Consider the following 22368-nt stretch of genomic DNA (forward strand, 5'->3'; position numbering starts at 1 on the left):
CAATAACTGGGATGCTGACCCTAGAAGAGGAGAATGAACCCTGACAGGCAAAAAGAACAGAAGTCCACACAGTGACCTGGAAAGTCCCAGACAACAGTGACAATCATACAGCTCCACACGGTTGTACGGCACACAGTCATTTACAACGCATTTTCCCGGCTCTCTTTCTTTGCCACCCACGCCTCTGTTTGGTTGGCAGAGCAGGTGTTATAATCATTCCATGTTACTTTGCGAGGACTGCCGTCACAAAGTACCACCAACTGGGGCCTTAAACAGCAGACATCTGTTTTCTGAGTATAATTCAGGAGGCTAGGAGTGCAAGATGAAGGTATCAGCAGGGTTGGTCTCTTCTGAGGGGTCTCATAGATGGCTGCCTTCTCCCTGTGTCCTCTCACGATCTTCCCTCTGTGTGTCTGTGTCCTAATCATCTGTCATAAGGACAGCTGTCATACTGGCTTGGGGCCCACCCTAATGACTCATTTTAACTTAATCACCTCTTTAAAGACCCTATCTACAAATACAGTCCCATTCTGAGATCCTGGGGATTAGGGTGTCAACAGATGAATTGGGACACAATCAGCCCATGACATTCTACCCTGCCCTTTTTTTTTCCAGATAAGGAACAGGACAGCGAGGGTGGTGACGACTTGTCCCCAGTCCCAGGGCTGATTTAGTGGTGGTCCTCAGTGAGGAGCCTTGTCCAGCTCCAAACAGCGGCAGCCCCTGCACCCGTGGAGCCTCTGCCTGGCCTTGTCCCGCGTGGCTGCTGTCGAGCCGCCGCTCCCTCCCTGGAGAGCCACAGCAAGCCCACCTCCGCGGTCCCTGCGCCAGCACGGGCCGGGCGCCCAGCAGACAACCTTCTCGAAATCCTTGAAAGGAATGAAACTGGAAAAAAATTCCTCCAGAGTTTTAGATTTAGCTAAAAGGAGAGGAGGACAGGCGCTCATGATTTGAAGCGATAAAGACTCTTTAGATCAGCGAAAATGATGAGGCCTATGGATGTGTAAATGAGCCAGGGAAGAACTAATCAGAGGGGTAAATTACAAAACAGAAAAAGACTATAAAATAAGCGAGGGGAGAGCAGTGAATATTTCAGTGTCTTTAGTTCATAAGAAATTCATGAGCAACGCGTGTGGAAATTTTGTTGGTTTTGGTGGTGGGAAAGAATTGTAAATATGTATAATATGTAAATACCTTTTATAAGAAAAGCCCATGAAGATAAATGAGCCTGTCTGCAGAAAAGCTGTGAGCTGTATAAGATGCTAATATAACTGTCGTCACTCTAAGAAATTACCATAATGCTTACAGGGCCTGGAAAGTTCCTGAGCTTGGGAAAGAAACGCATAAATACTAACCAGAAAACAGCGTGCGCACGTCTCTTTTCCCCCTTCTTTCGTCCCAACTTCCCTTCCCTTTAATTTCCTTTAATTTTTTTTTAAACGTGAGAAAGGCAGCCTTGGTGAAAACAGGCATTGGAGTTGCACCGATGTGGGTTCAACACGACTTCCTTGCACCCCCGACGGGCCGTGCGATCTTAGGCAAGTCGCCGGGTCGCTCTGGGACTCACTTTGCCCATCTGTGAAATGGGGCTACCGGCCCTTACACCGCGCCACGTCTTGGGGAGGAGCGAAGGGGAGGGCCGAGTAAGGCTCAGGCCGTGCCTCTCCCCGCCGGGCGCGGGCCGTCGGCCGCCCGCTGCCGAGGGCCGGCGGGGGAGGAGGTGGGCCGGGCCGGGCCGGGCTGCGGCGGGGCGGGGCGCAAGGACGGCCGGCCCGATGGACTCGGGCCCCGGCCGAGCCGATGGCGCCTGCGGCGGGGCGCTGGGCGCCTGGCCTGTGGCGGGCCTGCAACTGGCTCATGGCCGCCTTCTTCGCCCTGGCGGCCGTGGTGCAGGTCAGGGCCCGGGCGGCGGGCGGCGGGCGGCGGCGGCGGCGGCGGCGGGAGAGGGGCCTGCGGGCCCCGCGGGGCGCCGGGCTCCGAGCTCCGCCCCGGGCCTGGCGTGCAGTGTAGACTGCGAGCCGGCTAGGGCGCCAAGGCTGGCAAGTTAGGCGGAGGATGGGAATTGAGGGTCATGCCTTGGGAAGCCCCGCTCCCTCCCCCTGAGCAGAAGCCGCCCTGGCACCTTTCTGAAAGGGCAGCCTGTGGATGAGGCTGAACACAAGTCAGGGCCTGGGAGCAGGAGCAAAACCCTTTATAGCGTAATTATCCTTTCAAGTCCGCTTTGGGGCGCCCTTCATATAGCCTTCCTCGTTCCTTGAGGCTGGGCGGGGCTTAAAATACCGAGTCTAGGTTTGGCTCACCCTTTTCAGAGTTCCTGTGCATTGTTTACAAAAATGTGTGGCTGTATGTTCAAACCATCTGCTGTGGTGGCCAGAAGCCCCTTAACCATCGTGACCCCTAGACTCTCATTCCTATTTTGTATCCTTGGTGCCTATAGCAGCATCTGGCTCTTAACAAATGACTGAAATGAATAAAGAGCAGACCAAACATAGGAAAGGCACATGACAGCATGTCTGCTAATGCCTTGATGTTTTGGCATTTCAGGTAAATGATCCAGATGCTGAAGTCTGGGTGGTGAGTATGAGGTGCTTTCCTCCATTTGAAAGAATTGTGCAACTGCGTGAAATTCACACTTTTATCTGTTTACCCCTCCTTCCTGCTTTCTGTACTTAAAAGCTTAGAAATCATATCCTTTCTAAGTTTTTTCCCCTAAAATATTAGAGAAAAGGGGTCAGAGTGATAATGTAATGTGTTTGTAAATTCATAATTTTCCAGACACATAGGGGCTTTTCAGCAATATTTTCTTTGAATAAAATGGTCCAACTGAGGACACTCATCTGAAGACAGAGTGTACCTCTGAAGGTCAACTGAACCATTTCTCATGAGTTTCTACCCAAAAACTCCAATAAACCTTTAAGTAGAAAACGGCAGGCTTAAGGTTTATGGTTCTGCCAATTCAATGAGTTATATTTATAGAAAGTCATTAAAGCCCATAAAACCTGTAGTGTACACAGAACCAAGGCTCTGATCGAACCATTTGGAGGAGGGGGAGATCATTCCACACATTTTCAGAAATATCAGATTTTGCCCAGTTTCTTTGAATACAGATAGACGAGCCTGTACAGTGTCACCAATTAGATTATTTTGGGCTTTGGAATAATGTTGACCATGTACACATTAGCAACAAGTGAAATCATTTGGAATTATAATGTGAAATTCTAGTCAGCTGAATTCTAGCATTCTGATATTGCTTATTGTCCAGATTCACATGCCCCTGAATCAAATCAAATTGCCCCTTCCTCCACATTCTGGTCCATACCCTGAGTTCCAAATACTATTTCCCTGCAGACAATATCCACTATCTCAATATCTCAATAACCAGTATCTCAAATATCCAGCTTAATGTTGAATTTCCAAAAGACTGCTAGACCTGTCCACCTGTACATCATCCTGGCTCCTCAGGTATGCCCAAGGTCCTCCCCAGCATCTTCCCTCCCAAACTCACTCCTCCTGACTCACCCATTTCTCTTACCAGCAGAATCACTCCCTGGGTCATCGTTGCTCAAAACTGCAGTCACCTCGAACATCTCTCTGTTCCTTATCATTATCTTTGAGATCCCCCTCAAAAAACAAAATAAAGAACAAAGAATTCCAACAAAAAACAATTTAAGTCTAATTGCTTGTCTATACAGTTCCTGTACATTTTACCTTTCACTTCATGCTTATATGACATAATACGAAAAATAATAAACACCACGGCCCCACAGACATCCTCCCTTGTCCCCAGTTCAGCTCTCCATTACCTCCCACATGGACCCTTGTAATAGCTTCCTAAACCTGCTAGCTGCCTCTAATCTCTTCCACTCCTAGAACACTTCTTACATATTGTTTCCTGCTTCAGAAACTAGTCATTTTCCAAGATGCCTAAGCTGAAGCTCTCCAACTTGGAATTCAAGGCCCAACACAACATGGCTCTGACCCACCTTCCCAGCTTGGTCTTGGAAGCCCAGTCCACCTAATATAGTTTCTGTGACTTGCCCCTAGAAGTCCTGTGTCATACTCTACTCAAGCTTCAAGGTCTATCTCAAATGCTCTCTCATCTAGAATCTGTCTCTGCCTATTTCCCATAGGTTCCAGCCACCCTTCCTTTGAAGCTTTATTGTAGCACTAACGCATTCTGCTTTGCATTAGAGTTGGCTCTGTACATGCCAGCTCCCAGGGGGACAGGGACCAGTTCTTCCTTATTCTTGCTGGTCCTCAGGCAACCTAACGTAGAGACTTCTTATGGCAGTCCTTCCTGTATTGACTCGAGTGAGTGAAAGAATGAACGGATGCTCAGATGAATGAGTATTACATTACTGGGTTTGGAGGGCTCATACTCCATCAGACTCATTTCCATGTTCCCTATTTCCTCTTGCTCATAGAGGACAATTCTATCAGGATGCATACAGGAACATATAATAGAAAATCTGACTAGCTTCAGGCTATAAAAATAGAGTACCTCATCTAACAAGAAGTCCAGAGGCAGCTGCTTAATGGTCAACAATCAACAAGGACCTGGGCTTTCTGTCTTTCCTCTCTGCCAACCTCAATGTGTGGGTGCTACATCCTCTCATGTTTACAGAATGGCTGCTGCAGCTCCAAACATCGTCCCTACACAAGAACATCCCAAGTAGGAAGAAACAAGGCAGGAGCAAAACGAGTTTTCCTCCTGTGCTTTCCTCCCCTTTATCAGGGAGGAAATGTTTTCCAGGAATCCCCTCAGACAGGCTGCTAGTCAGTCGGTACATACCAATATGGCTTATGGCCTGGGATCCGTTTTGCTTGGTCAGCACCCATGCATATTGGTTGCTGAGTGCTTTGAGTATCAGCCTTGCTATGAGACTTCTTACATTTCACTGCTGGAGCATGACCACCCCTAGCTGCTGAAGAGGCTGGGAAAACAAATGGGCTTTTTTAGCTTTTACAGCAGCAGGTGAGCAAGGCAGAGTGGTGTTAGGAATGACTGCCATGGGACTCAATGACTAAGTGGGGAATTAAACTAAATATTATAAATAAATATTATGATGCCCTTAGTTTAAAAAAAAATCCACCAACAAAAAGATAAAAGACCATTATAAATGGGTTCTACTGAGTTCATTATTGAGTATTAGTACTGTGTATTGTTTTAACTTGTGTACTAGAAACAATTATTTCCAGTCTCTCTGCCCTCAAAACAAATTTTTTTTATCTCATTCAAGATAGAAAAAAGCATTTAAATAAGGATTAACATGGCACAATTGCCATGGGAAACCATCACTTAGTTCAAAGGGTCATTTTTACAATACACTGAAATAAGAAGGTTTTAGACATCTTAATCTATTAATGACAGATAGCTGATACATTTGAGTGCACATTTTAATAATCTCTGCCAAACATTTCTTACGGAGAGCACAATTAAATATTATATGATGTGTGTTTGCATATGTTTAAATTCTCTGTCTTTCTCCCCCACCCCACCGCCCTCTCTCAGGAACTAAGTCATGTAGTTTTTCACGGGGGGAAAGCTAACCCCTTACCGCTCTAAGTGTGGTCCTTGGAACAACGGCAGCAGCAGCCCCAGCCCCTGGGAGCTTGTTAGAGAAGCAGAACGTTGGGCCCTACCCCAGACCTCTAGACTGAGATCTGCATTTAAACAAGATCTCCAGGTGATTTGCATGCTCATTACAGTTTGGGAAGCACTGGTCTAGCCCTCTGTAGCATGACTATCTGCCTGTGAGAGATGAGCAGACTTGCAAATGCCGATATCGGCCAATATCCCAGCAATCATTTGGGATGGACCAGGAGAGATGAACACAGAGTCTGTAATCCAGATGCTTTCTCTCTCTAGGGTCAAGACATGTTTTTATAGTGAAAACAAATCACTTAGAGCGCACAGCTCTGACTTCCAAATAACTAAAAGTTTCTAAGAATCACAATTGCTACGGTTAAGCAGCACCAGTTTTGGGAAAGCCCCCAAGCTTCTTATAAACCTCCCATCCCCTCCTTGCTCTCTGTCTGCAACACACATGGCAATAGCAAGTTTGGCTAGGGTCTGCTTGCTATGAATGAGGTTTGAAAATAGGGCTTCTTTAGCACCATCTGCCAGACTCCAATTTCTCAATAGTTTCCAAAATGAAGAGCCTGATCTTACTGGGGACATCAGATCCATATATTGTTTGTAAACTTTCTGTGGTCTCACCTGCAGAGATGGAATATTGGACTGGATGGCCCATGGGGCCAGACCCAGCAGGGCCATCTAGCTAATTACGGCTCCTCCTGCCCTACTTTTCAAAGAGCATTTTCTTTTACGCAAGTGGGGAAAGGCCATTTGGGCATGGCTTGGGAGAGACTAGGAGGTCAGCGTGTCTTAAGACAAACTCTGCTCAATGCTAGAGCTCAAAGATGAATGAGACTTTCCTGGAATAGCCTAAAGTTTAGGCATAAGGCAGATAAAATTACAAATTGACATGGTAAATGCCATAGAAGCAGAGGTTACCACTTCCCCAATTGTTACTGAAACTTAGGGGTAAACGATGGAGCGTGACACCCACTGCAGTCATCTTTCTTTGTTTCCGAGCTGTCTCGGAACACCTCCTATACCGGGCAAACTTCGTAACCCACATACTTTCCTCTCTTTGCTGACAGATGGTGTATATGCTACCTGCAGTGCTGACTCTCCTTGTTGGACTTAACCCCCTTGTCACAGGTATGAACCTTGGATTCTGGATGGAGATACAGCAAATCAGATTGCCTCATAATAGTGAGAGTCAATCTGCCCAACTCCCGGGAGAAAACCAGGGCTCTCCAGGTCCTCCCTCTCCAGAGGAGGCTAGTTGTAATCCAGACCACCCTCACCCATCTTCAGGTGAACTTCACAAGGACTTGCCACACTAAGACGGTCTTTGTCAATTTGGATCCCAGGGTCTCTGATGCGGTTGTGGAATAGGAATTACGCAGTTCAGCGCCTAAGAGAGAAGGGCTTCAGGCACTGCATTGATTTCTTCAGCCATGAAGCCAATGGAAAATCAACCGCTATCAAAGTGCTAACTTTGTGTCCCCATACTCAGTGGCAGTCAGTGTCTATTGTATATTTACTCTTTACAAATTCTTCTTAGACCAATACCACTCCCGTTAATCATTTTCTTATTTTGAATTCATCCAATGTCTATGTATACGAACTGCTACTTATGTAGAGAAACTGTTTATAAAATCTCTAACAAATCCCTAGACTTTTGATTACTACATGTTGCTCTCTCTCATCTCCCTAGATACTGTCAATGTACCTACAGCGATTTATTGTATGCTTTTCTCTACGTTTCCCCCTGCTAGGCTGTAAGCTCCTTAAAAGCAGGATCATGTCTCAGCCATCTTTGCCCAAACTAGCTTAAATATGACCAGGAATATGGTAGGTGCCTAATGCTTGCTCAGTAAATGGAAGGCTGTGAAACACAGGCTTTCCCATATGTTTGTTTGTAAGCTGCTCCTTGCGCTTCTTACATACAGATCCCAGCTGGGTAGACATGTAAAACGGTTTCACTTAAAATAGTGATTTGTATTGCCTGCGGGCTACCAACCTCAGTGCTGGGCAAAACGCAGCTGCTTTGCCTTTTATGGCCCTAAAAACTCTCAACAAACCTTAAGTTGGACAGTTTTATACTATAAAACTGTGTCTTGTAACAGAAAAAAAGACATTTTACATTGCTTACTTACATTTTCTTATTAATGGGACGCCTAGTCCTGACAGGTTATTCGTCACTTCCTTTAAAACAGCTTCTCCTAGTGGGGCTTGGAAGTTCTCAGGGTTTAGAATAGAGACTAATGATCCCTCCTGGGGGGAAGCTCTCGTCCCCTAGATTGCACAGGCTCCTTGTTTGGGCCCCTAGAACTCTGCCTACATCTTTAAGGTGTATCCGTTAGGGCTCCATTAGTTGCAAGCAAGGAAAAAACTCAACTCATATGGGCTCTAAGTGAAAAAAGGGATGCACTGGGATACTTGACTGACAGGCCTGGGGGTGGTGGAGGCTTCAGGCACTGCTGGCAGCTCAAAAGGTAAACTTCTCTGCACTCTGAGTTCCACCACCTGCTGCGCTGACTTCAGTCCTGGGCTCCACACGGTAGCCCCGCAGCTCAAAGTTCACCTCTCCCTGCTGCCAAGTCCAGCAGCATATAGACTCCGCTCCTCTGATAGCTCCACAAGGCTCAGAAGTGAGCTGTTGGCCCTGATTCATCAGATTTGTCATCTATTCATCCTGCGCTGCATCACTGTCACTAAGGGGCTGAAGTGCATTGATTGACCTAGCTAAGGTCCAGTTGTCTGGGACACATGGACTGGGGGTGTGGGAAGGGTGGATCCCCAAAGGAAATAAGGATAGTTGTCATAGAGGGGGGAGCTGCTGGACAACCAAAATGATCAGCATCCACGTAAGTTTATAATTACTGCTTTAACACCTATGATGTCCTTTAAAACAAAACAAAACTAAAAAAAAACCAACCCAGCTTGTTCTGAATGCTTTCCCTGAAAGCAGATATAAAGAGATGATTTTTCTCTGGGATGTGATCCATAATTAACAGCACGAGGACATCTCTTTTTAGGGAACTTTATTTGGAAGAGTGTCTCTGCAATACACATATTCTTCTGCATCACGTGGGCTGTCGGCTTGGCATACTACCTCCTGCTTCATACACAACAGAACATCATACATGAGGAAGAAGGCAGGTGAGCCGAGACTTTCGCTCTTTGGAAGGTGTGGGGTAGAACTGAGGAATCTTCTGTCTCTTCCTGACACCTTTTCTGCACAGTGAGGATGTAATTCCCCCAACGACACCCTGAGGAGCAGGGAGTGTATCATCTCCTTTATAAGCTAAAGAAACTGAGGAAATGATGGAGCCAGGATTCAAACCAGCATCATCTACCACACTCCATGATCACCACCACAGGCAGCCATTAAGCATTACATTATATGAATGTAAATTACCATCAGGCAGTTTGGACCTTGACCCCTTATAACGAGCAAAGACACTATACAGTAACACTCAGTCCAGTCTAAAGGTGAAAACTCCATCAGCATTCTGATTCAGTTCTAGTTCAAGCCAAAATCTTATCTACAAGTGTGATCAGCTACCTCAGAGGTCAACCTCTGTCAGCCTTGCCCAGGTATGTCTCATGTCATCTTCCTCTGTCGCAACCATTCATGCTTTTTTTAAAGATTGGCACCTGAGCTAACATCTGTTTCCAATCTTCCTTTTCTTCTTCTTCTTCTCCTCCTCCCCAAAGCCCCCCTCGTACATAGTTGTGTATTCTAGTTGTGAGTGCCTCTGGTTGTGCTATGTGGGATGCTGCCTCAGTGTGGCCTGATGAGCAGTACCATGTCTGTGCCCAGGATCTGAACCAGTGAAACCCTGGGCCGCCAAAGCGGAGCGTGAGAACTTAACCATTTGGCCACAGGGCTGGCCCAAGTCACAACCATTCATTCTTTCTTTTTTTTTTTTTTTGAAGATTTTATTTTTTCCTTTTTCTCCCCAAAGCCCCCCGGTACATAGTTGTATATTCTTCGTTGTGGGTCCTTCTAGTTGTGGCATGTGGGACGCTGCCTCAGCGTGGTTTAACGAGCAGTGCCATGTCCATGCCCAGGATTCAAACCAACGAAACACTGGGCCACCTGCAGCGGAGTGTGCGAACTTAACCACCCGGCCACGGGGCCAGCCCCACAACCATTCATTCTTAAAATATCACCTCTTCTTTTGCTTCCTCTCACCCTTGATTCCCTGGCCTCTCTAATAGACCCTTTCCTTTCTTTTCTGTCCTGCTGCTAACATCTGCTAACAGCAAGCTTTGGAGACCTGTAAGTTAAGCATCACTAGTGCTACATAATAGGCCCTAATCCTTGAAAAACTGGATCAGGTTGGGTCAGTCAATGAGAATGTAAACCAAATGAGTTGAATCATCTCCACCAACTTGAAACCCATGAGTTATGAACTCAACGTGGGGCTTTCAGTGGTACAATGGCCAAATGTGATTGTTTTCTACTCTATGTAAAATATATGTGTTTTAACACATATTTCTAGAAGCATATACCCACCCAAAAATCATTAGTCTGACTCAAACTACAAGTCATTCCTCTCCACTAAGACGTGATCCAATCTCCTACAATATTTGCTCAAATTATTGATTTGAGCTCAACCTGCCTAACACTGAACCCTCTAGAACAATGTAAAAAGAACCCCTGATCAATTCCGGGATTGTTCTCTTGGCTGTACTACTCCTCCCAGTGATGTGAAGTAAGTGATTTATCTGTGTTTTTGTTTTGTTGTTGTTTTTGTTCATTTATGAGTTTGGGAACAGTGATGGAGCTCAGATCTGCCTCATAGCATGAAATTTATTTTCATATAAGGCTTTAAGCTGTCTGAAAAAAGTAATTTATGAGTCATGGCCAGAATGGAAAATATTCTGTAGATGCTATATATCTCGGGGGAAGTCATCCAACAATCAGCAGAATCAAGTGGTCATGGAGAGAAGGGGATGATACGCATGTCACTTGCAGCTACTTCAAAAATATGAAATGTATCCTATTTTATAGGGAGCTGTTTGGTCTGGTGATTATTACGGCATGGATGAGCCTATGCCACAGTTCATCAAAGTAAGTTTTCAACTCGTTGATTAAAATCAGATGTCTTCAAGGTTGGTAAAGTGAAAATATTGATACACAAGTGAAAACAGGAATCTTTTGAAAGAAATCTTTCCTTTTCCTAAAGAAAGCTAATAATAGTTGGTTCAGAGTTTCATGATCACTCACACTTTCATGAGTACCATGGTTTCCCATGTGGCCCAGTGTAATCATAGGGAGTTGCCTGCCTGAAGGGTTTTCTTCAAGGAGAAGGAAAGTTATCTCAGAAGGAAGCTTGGAGATTCAGGAAAGAATGAAGGACAAAGAAAACATAAAAATATGGGCTCATATAAATGAATGTTAACTTTATAAAAGAGTAATAATGATGTGTGGTGGGGTTTAACATATAAAGAAAAAAATACATGACAACAGTAGCACATAAGTTGGAAGGAGACAAATGGAGTTAAAGTGTTTTAAGGTCCTTGAATTGTCTGGGAAGAGGTAACAGTAGCAATTTATACTAGGGGTTTATAAGTCGAGGATTCTTGTGGTAATCCTTAGGGTAAACACTAAAAGAACAGAAAGTGAGTACAGAAGGCAGGAAAAGAGAGGGGAAAAGACAGAGAACAGAAGGGAAAAATAGGAAGCAGATGGTTAACATAGAGATTTAAACCCAAGTATATTAGAAAATACATTAAATGTATATGTTCCAAATATTCCAGTTAGGAACCAGAGATTTTCAAAGTGGATAAAAAGATTAAAAACCCAACTAAACACTGCTTCCAAAAGATAACCCTTAAATACACAGATACAGAAAGACTGGAAGTCTAAGGATGGTAAAAATATACTATACAAATACCAACCAAATGAAAGCCAGTGAAGCAATTTTAATTTTAAAAAGTAGACTTTAAGACCAGAGGAAAAAAAGACCACGTATTTTTAGAGAAAAATGATTTTTTTGGTGATTATTTCAATTTTTTTGTTTTAATTTTTTATTTTGAAAAATTTCAAATATATATAAAAGCAGAGAGACTAATATAATGAATCAGATGTACCCATCACTCAACTTCAACAAATTAACATTATATGTCCAATCTTATTTCATTTATATCACTGTCCTCTTCACACTTACAGATTATTTTGAAATAAATGTCAGACATCACCTTGTTTTACCTGTAAATATTTCAGTATGTATCTCTAAAAGATAAGCACTTAAAAATAACCACTCTAGGGGCCAACCCGGTGGCATAGTGGTTGGGTTCGTGCACTCCACTTCAATGGCCCAGGATTTGCGAGTTTGGATCCTGGGCATGGGCCTGCACATCGCTCATCAAGCCATGCTGTGGCAGCATCCCACGTACAAAAAAATAGAAGAAGACTGGCACAGATGTTAGCTCGGGGCCAATCTTCCTCACCAAAAAAAAGAAACTAAGTAAATAAAATAAAAAATAACCATTCTACCATCATTACACAAAAAATAAAAGAACAATAATTTTTCAGCATTATGAGTTTTTCAGTTAATGTTTACATATCCCAATTGCCTTATAAATGTTTATTCCTCTGTGTCCTATATTTCTGATAAATTGGTGGTTATATCTAGAGGCTTGGCTAGATTCTGGTATTATTACTTTTTTATTTCTAATATCATTCCTAGACAGGACTACTTCATGGGTGGTGTTATGTACTTCTATCATAATATACATAAGACCTAGCTGTTTCTCTGTGATGTTAATATAACAGTCTTTAATGATCATTGCCTAAACCTATTGATTCATTCGAGTTGCAAAATGGTGATATTCTAATTATAGCCTTGCTTGTTTATTAGCTGGAAAAATTCTATAAAGAGAAATTTCCATATATCAATTCTTTGACTACTCTGAGGTACAGATTGTAAGAGGAAAAGGAGTTGATTTTGTCTCTTAATTTACCAGTTTTCAAAATAACAAGTTGTTTCTTACCTGGGCATCTTCTGAAAGTGACTAATCAGTTTTATTTATTTGTTGTTTTAGTAGGGCCATTATAAAGTCATGGATTTCAACATATTTGATATTTTTCAGTCCATGGCAGTTATTATCTTTATTGATGCTCAGATTGTCCCTTTTTTTTTTTTTTTTGACCAGTGGTACATACTCAGGTTGGCTCCTGAATTCTTTTCAACATGACCCTAGTAATGGTATTTAGAGCTCACAATCTGGGCATGAGCAATGCACATTGCTAATGGGTTTGTCATTGGTTCTTTCTAGTGCACAAAGCTAGGAAATTCACATATATGTGCATATGTATGTGTATATATGTATGTGTGTGCCATAAACATACATGCATATATACATATATATTTATATATATTACATATATATTTAAAGATAAAATACCTTATGAGTTCATACTAATCCTAGCAATTCGAATTCAGGAACACAGGTTTTCATTTAACCTTATCAGCAATCTTAAATCTGTATCTCCTTTTAATCCTGTCAAAAAATCTCTAGTCTCAGTGACCTCAGCATAATAATTCATTTGACTTATCCCACAATGCAAACACAATCTCAGAATAACAACATAATTATTGGAAACAGGTTTTTGTTTGTTTGTTGTCATTGTTAGGGAATATCCCATTAAGGGACGTGCATTCAAATTGCTTGGAATAGTTCTCTGTGTGCTAATGCCACCAAGTGAATACAAAGTTAAGTTATCACATTTTACTTTCAATTTCTAGGGATAACTTTATTTAAAATATATTAATTTTGTTTTATAATTATAAAAAATATCTACATGGTTCCAGAGTCAAATCTACAAAACAAAGTATATTCAAAGAAGTCTAGCTTCTCTATCCCCTGACCCTATATCCTCTCTTTCTCTATAGGTGAAACTTTTTTCAATTTTACGGTTTATCCTTCCATGGTTTCTTTTTTTTCTTGGTGAGGAAGATCAATCCTGAGCTGACATCTGTTACCAATCTTCCTCTTCTTGCTTGAGGAACACTGTCCCTAAGCTAACTTATGTGCCAGTCTTCCTCTACTTTGTATATGAGACGCCACCACAGCATGGCCTGATGAGCAATATGTAGGTCTGCACCCGGGATCTGAAGCCATGAATCCTGGGCCACCAAAGCGGAGTGCACAAACTTTAACCACTACACCACCAGGCTGGCCCCCATGGTTTCTTAATAAAGCAAATATAGTCATGCATCACTTAACAAGGGGGATACATTCTGAGAACTAAGTCATTAGGCGATTTTGTCATTGTGCAAACATCATAGAGTGTACTTACACAAACCAAGATGGTATAGACTACCATACACCAAGGCTATATGGTGCTAATCTTATGGGACCACCATCATACATGCAGTCCATCGTTAACCAAAATGTCATTATGCGGCACATGACTGTATGTGCAATCTATTTGTATTCCTGCTTGTCCTAGATAAGTGGTAGCACTATTGTACGCAATTGTATTCCCCTTGATTTTTCTCTTACTACATCCTAGAGATCATTCTATAGTATGATTTATTGTATCTTCCTGATTTAATGAATTATATAGCATATCTTCCTTACCTAATGAAAGTTTTGTCATTAAAAAGTATCTGCTTTTGGCACTTTTTTTGAAATCTACTTTTTAATAAGTGGTGTTGAGATAACGCTAAGTGGAAGAGATAATATTGGTATATAAATATTAGTATAATATTAGTATATAAGTATATAATATTAGTATATAAGAGATAATATTAGTATATAAAGACTTTCCTTATTCTGTTGACAGAGCCATAGTTTATTCATCCATTCCTCTACTTTTTAGATTGTATCCAATCTTTTGCTATTAAAAATAGTGCTAACAGAATACATTATCAGAATTTTGAATTTTTACTAATGGGATAGTTGAGAAATGGGTATTTTTAATCCGCCTATCTCTTATTAGGTGTAAAGGTGAGCATATTTTCATATAGTTAAGAGCCATTTGCATTTCTTTTTTAATAAAATGTTGGTTTATCTCTGAGAGATAGAGGTTAAACCTTTTTCTCTCTAAGGTTGTTGGCCTTCTCTATTTTTAGAAGCTCTTTATATACTATGGCTATTAACCCTTTGTGATAGAAGCTGAAAATTTTTTTTGCAGTTTCTTATTTTCCTTTGCTAATGCAAAGTATACTTTGCCACAAAAAAGCTCTGTGTGGTTTTTTTTTAATGTAACCAAATTTATCAATCATTTCCCTTATTGCTTCTGAATTTGGAGTCATAGTTAAGAAAACTTTCCTTCTTCTCAGGTTGTAAAGTAACTTACTAAGAAAACTAAGTTTTCTTCTAATACATGTGTAGTTTCATTTTTACATTTAAATCTTTGATCTATTTAGAATTTATCCTAGTGTAACGTTATAAAGAATGGATCCAATATTATCTCTTCCACTTAGCATTATCTCAACACCACTTATTAAAAAGTAGATTTCAAAAAAAGTGCCAAAAGCAGATACTTTTCAATGACAAAAGGTTCATTAGGTAAGGAAGATATGCTATATAATTCATTAAATCAGGAAGATACAATAAATCATCATATCAGGAAGATATAACAATTCTAAATTTGTACATAACTAATAATTACAAAATAGATAAAACAAAATAGATAAAACAAAATTGACAGAACTAAAAAGAAAAATTGAAAAATCTATAATCATCTTGGGAGACTTTAATACACTTCTCTCAGTCACTAATAGAACAAGAAGAAAAAACAAAAATCAATAAAGGTATCAAAGATTTGAACCACACAATAAAAAACTTGACATATACATAGTGGACATATACAGAACACCAGAACCAAGAATGGCAGAATTTACATTCTTTTCAAGTATACATTGCATGTTTACAAAAAGACTTTCTGTTGGGCCATGAAATAAGTGCCAACGAATTTCAAAGACCTGAAATTCTATGGAGTATGTTCTTTGACCACAGTGCAGTTAAACTAGAAATCATTAACAAAAAAGATAGACAATCACTGTATGTTTGGAAATTAGGAAATATGCTTTCAAATAACATTTGGGTAAGAGAAGAAATCATGATGGAAATTAGAACATATTTTGAACTGAATTATGAGTACACCACATATTAAAATTTGTGGGATGCAGCTAAAAATCATGTTTAGAGGGAAATTTATAGCCTTAAATACATATATTTAAAAAACACAACAAGAAAGGCTGAAAATCAGTGAACTAAGCTTCCAAGACGTCAGGACTTTTCCAGTTCAAGAAGTTAGGAGAAGAACAGAAAATTAAGCCCAAATAAGGAGAAAACAAATGTAAAAACAGAAACCAATGAAATGAAAAATCAACATAAAAAATAAAGGATTAAGAAGGCCAAATATTGATTCTCTAAAATGATTCATAACGTTGATAAGCCCTGGCAAGACTAAAAGGGGAAAATAATAAGAGTGAGAACAAGGAAGAGGAGGCACAAATAACCAATATCAGGAATGAAAAAGAGAACGTTACTACATATCTAATAGATATTGCAAAAATCAGAGAGGATATTATGAATAACTTTTTGCTCATAAATTTTAAAATGTAGATGAAATGGACAAATTCCTTGAACAATACAATTTATCAAAACTGACATAAGAAGAAATACTCAGAGCAGTCCCATAACTGTTAAAGAAATTGAGTCCTAGCCAGTACAATAAGACAAGAAAAAGAAATCAAAGGCCCAAGGATTGGAAAGGAAAAATTAAATTTTAATTTTTCATGGGTGACATGATTGCGTATGTAGAAAATCAAAAAGAATCTAAAAAGTTATTAGAATAAGTGAGTTTAGCATGATTGCTGGATACTAGCTCAGGATACCAAATTGCTGGATACCACACCAATATACTAAAATTAACTACACTTTTATCAGCAAGTAACAGAAAATGATAAAAACAAAAACCATTTATAACAACATCAAAAAAACCAAATCTCTAGGTATAAATCTAGCAGATATGCAAAATCTCTACACATAAAACTGTAAAACACTATGGGAGAAATTAAAGACGATCTGAATAAATGGGGAGAGAAAGCAATACTGGCAAAAAGATGAACTAATGAAAGAGTAGAATCTAGAAAGAGATCCATACATAGGTAGACCCTGACTTACGAGAGAGGTGGCTCCGCAAAGGAACATAGAAAAGCAGTCTTTTCAATAGTGCTGGATCAATTGGATATCCATGTGGAAAAAAACTGAAACAACCCTTACTCACTCACAACTTTCATAAAAATCAATTCCGGGTAGATTATACCTCTAGTGTGAAAAGCAAAACAATAAAACTTTTAGAGAAGATAATATCATCAAGACCTTGGGGAGGAAAGTTTTCTTGAACAGAACACAAAAATCAATAGGAAAAGATCAATTTTAACATTGCTTAATTAATCCGTGACTTCAGTTCCTCAAAAGACAACATTAAGTGAGTGGGAAAAGCTATTTGCAACATATATAAGCAAGGATTTGTATTTAAAATATATAAAGAACTCTTATAAATCAATGAAATTAATTGATTTTAATTCAATTTTTTAAAAAACTAAGAAAAATACAAAAATCTATTGATGTGTTTTACCAGATTCAATCTTTATACTTGTTTCCAAAGCAAGCCATAATTTTTATTGGATTTTTCTTTATAATTATTTTTGTGTCTTTGTAGGAAGCCAGTTGGTGGAAGAATTCAGTTGGCTATTGCCGTTGTCATTGCTCTCTTCCCCCTTCTCTCGTGGGTTTACATATATGCAAACAAGGAGATGCGGTCCTCCTGGCCCACTCACTGCAAGACGGTAATTTAAGTGAAGTCAAGAAGCCTGTTCTGAAAATGAGGATTTGCAATTTCTTATAAACATGGTTGTAACAAGCCAACTTCCTAGCAGTTTATTTCCGGTAATTTGAGCTAATACTACAGATTTTTCTTTTTAATACTGAGAACTTTTTAAGGTTGCCTACAATACAGTGTAGCATTGGATGGGACTAGTAAGAGCAGGGTCTCACATTCTATTGTATCAGAGTGTAGCAGAAAAGAACAAAAGTTGAGAAAAATGAATTCTAACTCAGCTTATCACTATCTATGTGACTTGGGCAAATATATAAATCTCCTGGTGGATATGTCTTTATCTATAAAATAGGATTAATACCAGATCTCCTGCTTAAGTTATACGGTTGCAAGGATTAAACTGGATAACATGACAGCACTCCGAAAATATAAAGTGCTTACAAAGGGCCGCACATGATTAAAACAGAGGGAGGCAGGGTCTGGGTAACAGGACAGAAGGAGAGGTCCAACAGAGGGCTGCACCCTGAGCTAATCTCGTATACTGAACTGGTACAGGGCCATGAACTGAACGAGGGCGCCAGACGAGCCAAATGAACAAGCACGTCTTGGAAAGGAAAGTCGGATAGAATAAAGGAATTTGGGACCGAAAACAATAGGGAATATTAATTACATTGTAAATGAAAAATAAGACCAAAATCCACCCGTTTTTTAAAATGAATATCAAAAGTAACCCCGGGGAGAAGACTGTGTTCGAGCTGTACTCTCCGATATGGTAGACACTAGCACATGATGCACTGAGCGCTTGAAATGTGGCTAGACTGACTGAGGAAGTAAAGCTTTAATTTTTTCATTTTAATTTTTAATTTAAAAACTGCTAATTATTAGAAACCTTGTGTGTTTAGAACATTTGTTTTAAGTGTGTCTGTAACAGCTTGGGTATATGAGTCTACTTCGACTGTAAATTTTATGGTATCTAAATACAGATTTAGTATTTCCAATGAAAATCTGGTGTCCAAAAGAATGTGCTATGAGTCTAAAATATGCACTAGATTTTAAGGATGTAACATAAAATGAAAGAATGTAAAAAACAATTTTTGTATTGATTACATATTGAAAGAATATTTTACAGATATTAGGTTAAATAAAATATATTAAAATTAATTTTATCTGTTTCTATTTACTTTTTTAAATGTGCCGGGTAGGATATTTTATCACTTATGTGGGTCACATTCTATGTCCGTTGGTCTGTGCTGTTTTGAGCATCTGGATGGCAGCTTTTTTACAGATGTTAGCATCAAACCCGGTAATCAAGCCACTGTTTCATGAGATTTAAGAAATATTTCACTGAAAAAAGAATTAGTACCTACTGTATGTCAGGAGAATAAACATGAATCTAGTAGTTTGTCTCTTCATTTGTATAGCCTTTAATACAATATTAAGTATTCTACAAATATTTGTTAAAGGAAGGATGCATATTTTTTGCTTGCTTTATACAATGGCCACTGGACAAATTTTCTATCAAGATCTGGACAAAGGAAAAGGAAAAAAAAATCTAGTTGATATTAAAGCAAATAAAGTGAAATTTAAGGGCCAATAAAATGCAAGGAAAAGATTTGAGTGTTTCAGTGTACATTGAGCTTATATATTTATGGCTTTATATCTTTTAGTATAAGTCACACACGAAGAAACGGACTTATTTGCAAATTCTATATAGGACCCTCCCATCCTCCAAGTAATACTTGATTCCGTACTTAAAAGATAGCAATGTTCCAATTTTTTTTAAAAGACAGTAATGTTCAAGATAGATTTTCATCATATCTGCATCTCCCATATCAGACTATTAATTCTGTGAATATACCCAGTTGCTTTTTATCTCCATAAGCATGTAAAAGGCACCAACTTTTGGTGGAGTACTGCCTTTTGAAAATGAGTCTTTATTACTGAAATTGTCTTTAAATTCTATTTTTCAACCGAATGTATTATTAGTAAGTTTAATATTTCTATTATCAAAATTTCTGCCTTCCCGTCCCCAGTCTTTTTTCTTCCCATTGTCACTCTTCTACATCAGCCTCTCATCCACTGCCTGGACTGAAACACGAATCTAATCATACATTCCCCAGCTCGGAAAACTGAGGGTTCCTCACTGTCTGACCAGTTAAATTCTAACTCTGGGCTCGTCGCTCAAGGCTCTTTGCCACCTAGCCCTTGCCTATCCTTTTCCTGCTTTATTTCTTGCCATAAACCCAAGCAAGCACCTTGTACTGAATCCTCACAGCATTACTTGCCACTCCTAAACTCAGCATATCCTGCAGTGACTCTGCTTATGTTATCCTGTCTGCATGAAATGCTCTTATTTACTTTTTCTTCCTTCTTCAAGTCATCCTTAAGCCCTTCAAACAAAATTAAATTCTTCCTCCACATTCCCAGTCCTTTGGACACTTGCACCTATGGCTCTGTCTCACTCATGGTGAGGTCAGTGGACACAGGGAGCACATTTATAGTCACCTCTGTGGAAGGCTGCATGGCGCTTAAAGATACCCAGGGCCTAATCCCTGCAACCTACGAAGCCTACCTTCTATCACAAAATGGACTTTGTAGATGTGATTAAGCTAAGGATCTTCAGACGGGGAGATTATCTTGGATTCTCTGGGGGGCCCTCAATGTAATCACAACCGTCCCTATTAGAGGGAAGCAGACGGAGATTTGACTACAGACAGAAGAGGAGAAGGTGATATGACAACAAAAGAGAGCGATTTGAAGATGCTATGCTGCTGGCTTTGAAAGTGGAGGAAGGGGCCATGAGCCAAGGAATGCAGGAAATGCATCTCTAGAAGCTGGAAGGGGTAAAGAAACAGGGTCTCCCCTAGAACCCCCATGGGAGCATGGCCCTGACAACACCTCGATCTTAGCCCAGGGAAAATCACTTCAGACTTCTGACCTCCAGAACTGTAAGAGAACACATTCGTGTTGTTTGAAGGTACCAACTTGTGGTAATTTATTACAGCCGTAGAAAACTGACCCACCTCTATACCCCCGAGTGCCTAGGTACTCAGCAGACATGTTCATGTTGACCGCTATTGGTTTTTTTATCTCTTACTGTTTTTAGACCCTGAATCAAACTTTCTCCACACTTAACAGTCACTGTTTGCCATCCAGTAAATGTTTCCGCAAATAAGTCTTAGCATATATGGCAAGTGAGGTAAACCTGTCCCCTGTCCATAAAGGGAGCCAAGGGTAAATGCATTTCGCTCCCACGGTCTCACCCAGCACTAGCTGGTGGCCCAGACAGACCACGCTAGCGACACCCAGCTGCTCTGGCACTGGCTCCTGCTTTGGTTAGAATCAGAAGAGGATCGCATGACTAACCTGGAATCCCTTCCTACAGCCGCACGTGGGCGACCACACATTCACCGGTGGGAACGGGAGAACCATTCGCTCACCCGCGAAATAACTGTTGGTATAGGAACACAAGCCTATAAAAGTAAAAATATGAACACAAGCCTATAAAAGTAAAAATATGATGGGTATTCTGAGCAAAAAATGTCCAAAGCTCATTCACACAGAAGGATAAACAGAAAAAGTTGACCTGAGCTTATTTTCTTTCTTTTTTATTGTGACTTTTAAGTTACATGAATACATTCTCCTTTAAAAAGTAAAAGAATGTCAGGTAATGCTAAATAACAAAGTCCATTTTGAGGACCAATCCCCCCCACCCCCCACCCTGCCATAACCACACCCTCCGACCCCCCCCCCCCCCCCCCGCAGTCTCCTCCCTGTTTTTTTTCACGCCACTTTCATTCATTATGTTTCTAATTTTCAGCACTGGATATATTATCCAAAAATGCCATTTCAGAATATCTGAGGAGCTCTGGCACACTGCAGCCATACATATATTTTGTTATGCAAATGACTACGAACAATGAGACTGAGGATTGGGGGCTGGGAGGGGAACAAAAACACAAAGCTAAGTCATTCTGTCTACAGAGGTAAACAAAATCAGACTAAAAGTGGAAAGCTCTTTCCTTCTCGTAATTCATAATTCTGTCTGGAACTCTGCCTCTCCCCTTCAGCATCATTTTGTCAGGATAGACATGAACTGTGCCAAAAGCCTGGCTGTCCGGAGCTGTCTCAATAACCCCTTCCAGGTTGACATGGTGCACACCGAAAGGATCCTTAGAGTAGCCACCATCATGAGTGTGACCAGCAAAGAAACACACCACGCACTGGTGAGACCAGATGACCGCCAGGGCGTCCCTGTAATTCCAGGCCAGGCACACACTGTCAGAGGCCTCAGGGTAAATGGGAAGATGGCCTGTTAGTTAAAGAGAAGAAGAGTTACGAGTGAATTAAAAAATAGCTCTTTCACCAAAATAAATGGCTAAAAACTAGTACTCAGAAAAAAAAACTGTGTATTGCTGGTGTATTATGGACTGAGGACAGAGAATCCACACACATGAAGAACTAGGTGATCTCCAGCCACAACTCTGGAGCATAAAGAAGCTGAGGCAGTTCCCATGCAAAGGGAAAGAGGCCACCAGAGGCAGAACCCCTGAGATCACTATAGCCTAGAGTCTCAAATGAGAAAACATCAAGGGAAACCAAGGGCACGCTGTGCAAGGTGATCTGCAAAGGCAGCCAGGAATCGGGCAAATCCTGTTCTGGAATCCAGTCTCATTGATTTCCTTTTATGAGTGTCACATACACTACGCCTTAATAGAAGAACAGTTTAGGGATGGGCCATGGGTTATATGTCACATAAACACTCAATGCTGTAGAACTGACTCACGCCATTCAAACACACCTCTGTGAGATCAAGGCAGCCAGGAGAATTTCAAATTCCTGATGCCTGATACATGATGAAGCCACATCATATATCAGGCCAGTTTCACAGTAAAGTAGAGGTACAATAGTTCACTGGTCCTTGCTGCTTCCTATTAAATCACGTTCCTTTTTTCTCTCTGCTACTGTTCATTTTTAT

General features: G+C 40.6%; 2 protein-coding genes across 11 annotated transcripts in view; one reads left to right on the forward strand and one right to left on the reverse strand.

Moving 5' to 3' along the window:
• Positions 1 to 22368, reverse strand: part of ADPRM (ADP-ribose/CDP-alcohol diphosphatase, manganese dependent) — a 123715-nt gene that overhangs the window by 90495 nt on the left and 10852 nt on the right. For 5 of the 10 annotated variants that reach the window (XM_014864158.3, XM_070482003.1, XM_014864159.3 and 2 more), the window contains one exon: positions 18269 to 21702. The exons of the other annotated variants lie outside the window; for them this stretch is intronic. In XM_014864158.3, coding sequence (XP_014719644.1) covers positions 21392 to 21702 — 311 coding nt within the window. In that variant the 3' untranslated portion in view covers positions 18269 to 21391. Of the gene's footprint in view, positions 1 to 18268; positions 21703 to 22368 lie in introns of those variants that run through there. 10 annotated transcript variants of the gene reach the window in all.
• On the forward strand, positions 1636 to 18551 carry TMEM220 (transmembrane protein 220). The gene is made up of 6 exons (XM_044745859.2): positions 1636 to 1893; positions 2545 to 2574; positions 6667 to 6727; positions 8614 to 8737; positions 10599 to 10658; positions 17274 to 18551. The coding sequence occupies exons 1-6, from the start codon at positions 1801 to 1803 to the stop codon at positions 17407 to 17409; spliced, it is 504 nt and encodes a 167-aa protein (XP_044601794.2). The 5' UTR covers positions 1636 to 1800; the 3' UTR covers positions 17410 to 18551.

Source organism: Equus asinus, chromosome 13 (genome assembly GCF_041296235.1).
Source record: "Equus asinus isolate D_3611 breed Donkey chromosome 13, EquAss-T2T_v2, whole genome shotgun sequence".
NCBI classification, from domain to species: domain Eukaryota; kingdom Metazoa; phylum Chordata; class Mammalia; order Perissodactyla; family Equidae; genus Equus; species Equus asinus.

What these genes read in the sequence shown, in the direction of transcription:
- TMEM220 (XM_044745859.2), top strand. Translation starts at nt 1,801, where the DNA reads ATGGCGCCTGCGGCGGGGCGCTGGGCGCCTGGCCTGTGGCGGGCCTGC. An exon ending in CCCTGGCGGCCGTGGTGCAG is followed by an intron (nt 1,894 to 2,544) that starts GTCAGGGCCCGG and finishes TTGGCATTTCAG; the next exon opens with GTAAATGATCCAGATGCTGA. An exon ending in ATACATGAGGAAGAAGGCAG is followed by an intron (nt 8,738 to 10,598) that starts GTGAGCCGAGAC and finishes CCTATTTTATAG; the next exon opens with GGAGCTGTTTGGTCTGGTGA.